This window comes from Oratosquilla oratoria, chromosome 27, assembly GCF_046742065.1.
Source record: "Oratosquilla oratoria isolate Oo_2021 chromosome 27, ASM4674206v1, whole genome shotgun sequence".
NCBI lineage: Eukaryota > Metazoa > Arthropoda > Malacostraca > Stomatopoda > Squillidae > Oratosquilla > Oratosquilla oratoria.
The window spans coordinates 56210450-56217119 of NC_134803.1; the positions used below are offsets into that span (position 1 = coordinate 56210450).

Here is a 6670-nt window from a genome sequence, read left to right on the forward strand (position 1 = left end):
TACCTTAAGTTGCAGGAGACGGTTGTGAAGCACAGTGCGAGTGTCGTTAATGGTTTGACTCAGGAAGGAGAGGTGATCTGTCATCTCTTTGGCCAGCGTCAGGATGTGGGAGTCTCCCTGAACGCGTTCACATTTCGACCGTAACTCTGCGAGTTGATGTTCTCGTTGGCACAAGTCGCGCTGGAGGTTCTAAAAAAATAAACGGGGATTAAGTTATACTATATATGAGGGTGACAGGTCTCACTCGGGCCCCGATCAACCATGGGCACCCCTAAAACATGCAGACTACAAGCAAAACAATTGACTTTCCATGCAAGCGCCAGTACCCGATACATATATCACATGCATTACCTATGAACCTACACATGAAGCATAGTTATAAAACTATAAAAGAGTTTGCATAGTGCCATTTGAAAGATTCAAAATTAAGAAGAGACATGAATAGATCACGGGACATTAAATTTGACAGACTAACACCACAATGTATATTAAGACCTTGGCATTGAGATTAGCAGAAATTTAAGCATTTTTCTTTTAAAATTTTCACTGGTTGAACATATTAAAAAGATCAGCAGATGAATACATTTGACCAATATTAATAGAGTGTTTGTGTGTGCTACACCATGCTCCCTTTATCAAGCGTTTTTTTGTTGATGATACTAGCATGTTCATTCACAATACCCTTTCCCTAATCAAAGTGAAGCGAAAACCTTGCCCAACAGTAAGAATTTTGAGACGTACGTGCAGTTATAACATTGTTTTGTCGAATTATCCATCACTAGTTACATAAAGCAGGATACCATAATCACGTGGTCTACGTTACATGCATTTCTGAGCACCCATGGTCACCATTACCAGCGCAGTAATTACTACGCACCAAAGGCAGGCTAAGAAACCAAACGCCTGACCATGCTTAAAGTCACGAGTATTCTATCTACACCAATCAAATAGGGAACCTGAGACTTACCTGATTTAATGTAATATGTTCACGGATGGCTGCAACTGAGGTGAAAGAAACTTCAGCCGTGATTTGAGTAAAGGTTTCAGTAACCCAGCATTCGAGGTCTTGCAGAAGCCTCTGGTATTCAATCAGGTGTAGTTTCTGCTTGTCCTCCTCACTCTGCTTAGCCTGGTGTAAATGCGGAAAACATGCTTACTATTGTATAGAAAAAAAAATCGGCGAAGAACGTATGCTAACCTGATGTTTCAACATGATGCACGAACGCATGGAGAAAATGTAAATGTAACGGTATACAAATACTCGACTGCCTCTACCTTAAAAGAACCAAAAAAACATATGAAACATTTACAAAATGTTTAAAGGAGCGGCCAGAACTGACGTAAACTTATAACGACTATAGGAAAATGTGATGAAATATATTTTTAGTATCGTGCGTAAAAGCAACCCCGAATAAAAGACCAATAATATCTTCTGTTTAGGAAAAATTTAACAAAAAGATATACAAGTGAACTTAACACTAATTCAAAAGTCTCTAATCAACTGTTCGAGGGTTAGAACATGCTAAATGCATAAAGACATAAAAGGTTTCATTCGTGTTCCAACTTGCACTCGTATTCGATTTAACCATCTTCACGGCCAGTTGCTATACAACACCGTTTTCAAAATCATACACATTTATAATGTAACGTATTGTATACGGTAGACACTATGCTGCATATATGTGTATATATATGCGTGTGTATTTACCTAGTTGTATTTTACGGGAAGGGGAGTTATGCTATGTGTGTGTGCCTTTGTGTGTGTGTGTTAGGCAGTTGTCCTCTCTGGAATACGAGCTGTGGCTCACGGTGGGCAAGCGGCGACGCAAGCTCGGCTGGGGCGAACGAACCTGCGTACCGAAAGGATGCGACCGTGAGGTACGGATCAAAGCGCAACGACAGCAGGCAATCGGTGCACACAACACGACCTGACCAGGCCGTCTCGAACCTCGTTCGTGGATATATAAAGGCTGGCTGAACCAGTCAACGCCTCAGAACCCGACTCAACGCCTCGGAACCCGACTGACCGCCTCGGAGCCCAGATGAAGAGCATCTTCACCTCTTCCAGTAGCCGTCTCTCTCGCCACTGCTCAGAAGTCGCAGTCATTGCCTAGAATCTTTATCCAACTTCCCCAGCTGCCGTCAAGTGGGCATCGAGCCCAGCAATCTCCTACGCTACCAGTCTCTCCTTCCACACCCGGAGGTACCAGTCGCTCTCCTCAGTGGAATTTTCTCGGCGCCTAACCCCTGGCAAATTGTCACATTTAATCCGCAGTCCCGTGGGCCGTTCATTAACCAAAGAGAATTGGCTTCCAAAGCCACGCTTTTCAACCAGAGAATAAACCTAACCACCCCTACAGTGTTTGCCTTCCAGCTAGGCCCTGCCCCACATCGTCACCTTCCTAACAGCTTTCATCCCAACGTGGGTCCTCTACCGGTTCTGATATCTAGCGCCCAACGTGAAGCCATTACCGATCCTGACATCTCGGCTCCTAACGTGAGGCCACTGCCGATCCTGATAGCTTGCATACATATATACATACATACATACATATACAGTATATATTATTATATATCAAGTCCTACGATGCCTACCAGTCAGTGGTTTCTCACAACCTAAAGAGACAGATACGATTATAGCGGGCGTAAAAATGAGCGCACACGAACGCACGTATACACACACACACACACACACACACACACACACACACATACACACACTATGCGCTCTTTAATACCAACTTGTTTTCAAACAACCACTTACCTCGATGTCTTTCTTCTTGGTCTGTGCCTGATTCTTCAACGCATTTAGTCTTGTCCTCAATCCCGACACGGAGGTCAACATGTTCAGCATCTCAGTGTCTTGCTCCATCGTTCGACCCTTCTGCTCAAGAGTCTTAATCTCGTCTTCCATGGTCTTCATCTCCATCATCAAGTTCTGCAGGGGAGATGATGAAAATGTCAAGAGACTTCAACGCCAAAAAGGGTCTTCGTTGTCCTGGAGGTTACTCAAGGTCTTGACTAAGACCAGTTTAGATTTTGCACCCTAATCAAGAGATACATTGGGAGAATAGTTCCCAAGAGCAAGAACCGAAGGACATACTGTCAGCTGACAAATCACGTTGTAAGGGAACTAAGCATAAAAGACAACAAGCTCATTAAGTTTAAGGAGTTCACTTGTAAAAAGGCCAAGTAGAAAAAAAAAAGTAAAAATTAAGTCGATGAAGAGACCTGGTCAATATAGCAACTCAAAACCTAGTTTCCAGCACCCCCCTGCAAAAAAAAAAAAAAAAAAAAAAAAAAAAAAAAAAAGTGAAGTCATTACAGGAACCTCTTCCTAATAAGGACAGGGAAAAAAGTGAAACATGAAAAGTATATCCTGTTACGATTTTACAAATTTAATCTATTCTCTATCATGATATTCGAAGAAACCAAATAACTGGAATAAAAAAAGAGGAATCTATTCAGAAATGAAAGAGTTCCTAAGACTAACAGACTGAGAACCAAACTAAACTGAATAGATCGACATTATGAGAAGTTATTGGAGGAGAACAAGGAAGCAGCCAACTGCAATACACCTTTCCGTTAACATTAGTAAAAATAGTAGTTAAGTGAGATATCCGGAGGTGATCCTAGCACGTTAGATTTAACTAAACGTTTAATCACATGATACAACACACCCACGCACCCTCTTTCTCCGTGCCTACGTGACCGACGCGCAGTTTCTGCTGTTACTAAGTGCAAAAACTGCGCGTCGGTTGGGTAAGCAGGAAGGAAGAGGTGGGGGGGGGGTGTATCCCGTGATTTAACGGTCAGTTAAATTGGACGTACTGAAATCACCTCTGGATATCTTACATACCCATCATTTTTACCAATGTCAATGGAAAGGTGAATTGCCGGCATTGTACAGCCATTACGTAGAAGTATAAGGAAACGTTTGAAAAATAAATGTCTGATTCACACCTGGATTGAAGAGAAGGAGACATTGACAGAGATAGACAGAGAGAAAAGAAGTAAAGAACATTGTGTCGAAGATACAAAAACATTGTAGCAATTAAGTATATATGCACACAAACATACACAAGCACTCAGGCATACACATACATAAACAGACTCATGTATGTATACACACATACATAAACATACACTCACGTATACACACATACGTAAACATACATGCAGGCACAGAGACATACACAATCTTTTTTTCATCGTTGGCATCTTTTCTCATTAAAAACTTTCGTTAATTCGATCCAATCCTTCCTCGATGAACTTCCCCAACCCCAAAGACCAAAAGAAAAGTCGAAATTCTCTTCACTTCAAAATTTCTTAAAGAACGAAAAGTGCAGTTTAAATTTTTTGACAAATATAAACATTAGCACGGAGGAAGAAAATCTGGGATGCGATGAGATTGAGAAAATATAGAGCAACAGTTCAGAAGAACTAGAGAAAGAAATCTCTGCATTCAAACAATCAGAGTCCATTACCTTTGAAGGCCAAAACAGACTCCATGCGTCTAAGAAAATGTTAACTTGTTAACAAACACGAGCCACCGGCCTTCGGCTTTTAGAAACCTCCAGCAACGGGCACCTTCAGAAAGGATCCACTGGATCTACACGACTCCAACAAATATACAGGATTCCACAGGATCTACAGGACTCCAACAAATATACAGGATTCCACAGGATCTACCGGACTCCACAGGATCTACCGGACTCCACAGGATCTGCGGGACTCCACAGGATCTGCGGGACTCCACAGGATCTGCGGGACTCCACAGGATCTGCCGGACCCCACAGGATCTGCCGGACCCCACAGGATCTGCCGGACCCCACAGGATCTGCGGGACCCCACAGGATCTGCGGGACCCCACAGGATCTGCGGGACCCCACAGGATCTGCGGGACCCCACAGGATCTGCGGGACCCCACAGGATCTGCGGGACCCCACAGGATCTGCGGGACCCCACAGGATCTGCGGGACTCCACAGGACCTGCGGGACCCCACAGGAACTGCGGGACTCCACCGGACCTGCGGGACTCCACAGGACCTGCGGGACCCCACAGGACCTGCGGGACCCCACAGGACCTGCGGGACCCCACAGGCCCTGCGGGACCCCACAGGACCTGCGGGACCCCACAGGACCTGCGGGACACCACCGGAACTGCGGGACCCCACAGGACCTGCGGGACTCCACAGGACCTGCGGGACTCCACAGGACCTGCGGGACTCCACAGGATCTGCGGGACTCCACAGGATCTGCGGGACTCCACAGGATCTGCGGGACTCCACAGGATCTGCGGGACTCCACAGGATCTGCGGGACCCCACAGGATCTGCGGGACCCCACAGGATCTGCGGGACCCCACAGGATCTGCGGGACCCCACAGGATCTGCGGGACCCCACAGGATCTGCGGGACCCCACAGGATCTGCGGGACCCCACAGGATCTGCGGGACTCCACAGGATCTGCGGGACTCCACAGGATCTGCGGGACTCCACAGGACCTGCGGGACTCCACAGGACCTGCGGGACTCCACAGGACCTGCGGGACTCCACAGGACCTGCGGGACTCCACAGGACCTGCGGGACTCCACAGGACCTGCGGGACTCCACAGGACCTGCGGGACTCCACAGGACCTGCGGGACTCCACAGGACCTGCGGGACTCCACAGGACCTGCGGGACTCCACAGGACCTGCGGGACTCCACAGGATCTGCGGGACTCCACAGGATCTGCGGGACTCCACAGGATCTGCGGGACTCCACAGGATCTGCGGGACTCCACAGGATCTGCGGGACTCCACAGGATCTGCGGGACTCCACAGGATCTGCGGGACTCCACAGGATCTGCGGGACTCCACAGGATCTGCAGGATTCCATCGGATCTGCAGGACTCCACAGGATTTACATGACTTCGCAGGATCTACATGATTCCTCTGGATCTGCAGGACTCCATCTGATATGTAGGACTCCATCTGATATGTAGGACTCCATCTGATATGTAGGACTCCATCTGATATGTAGGACTCCATCTGATATGTAGGACTCCATCGGATCTACAGGACTCCATCGGATCTACAGGACTCCATCGGATCTACAGGACTCCATCGGATCTACAGGACTCCATCGGATCTACAGGACTCCATCGGATCTACAGGACTCCATCGGACTCCACAGGACTCCATCGGACTCCACAGGACTCCATCGGACTCTACAGGACTCCATCGGACTCTACAGGACTCCATCGGACTCTACAGGACTCCATCGGACTCTACAGGACTCCATCGGACTCTACAGGACTCCATCGGACTCTACAGGACTCCATCGGACTCTACAGGACTCCATCGGACTCTACAGGACTCCATCGGACTCTACAGGACTCCATCGGACTCTACAGGACTCCATCGGACTCTACAGGACTCCATCGGACTCTACAGGACTCCATCGGACTCTACAGGACTCCATCGGACTCTACAGGACTCCATCGGACTCTACAGGACTCCATCGGACTCTACAGGACTCCATCGGACTCTACAGGACTCCATCGGACTCTACAGGACTCCATCGGACTCTACAGGACTCCATCGGACTCTACAGGACTCCATCGGACTCTACAGGACTCCATCGGACTCTACAGGACTCCATCGGACTCTACAGGACTCCATCGGAC

At 47.5% G+C, this 6670-nt stretch overlaps 1 protein-coding gene across 10 annotated transcripts in view; it reads right to left on the minus strand.

Moving 5' to 3' along the window:
• The window catches only part of LOC143040098 (uncharacterized), a 426287-nt gene that overhangs the window by 72743 nt on the left and 346874 nt on the right, over positions 1-6670 (minus strand). For all 10 annotated transcript variants that reach the window (XM_076210786.1, XM_076210787.1, XM_076210785.1 and 7 more), the window contains 3 exons: positions 2765-2938; positions 968-1129; positions 4-189 (listed from right to left, as the gene is read on the minus strand). In XM_076210786.1, the coding sequence (XP_076066901.1) occupies positions 4-189; positions 968-1129; positions 2765-2938 (522 nt within the window). The remainder of the gene's footprint in view (positions 1-3; positions 190-967; positions 1130-2764; positions 2939-6670) is intronic.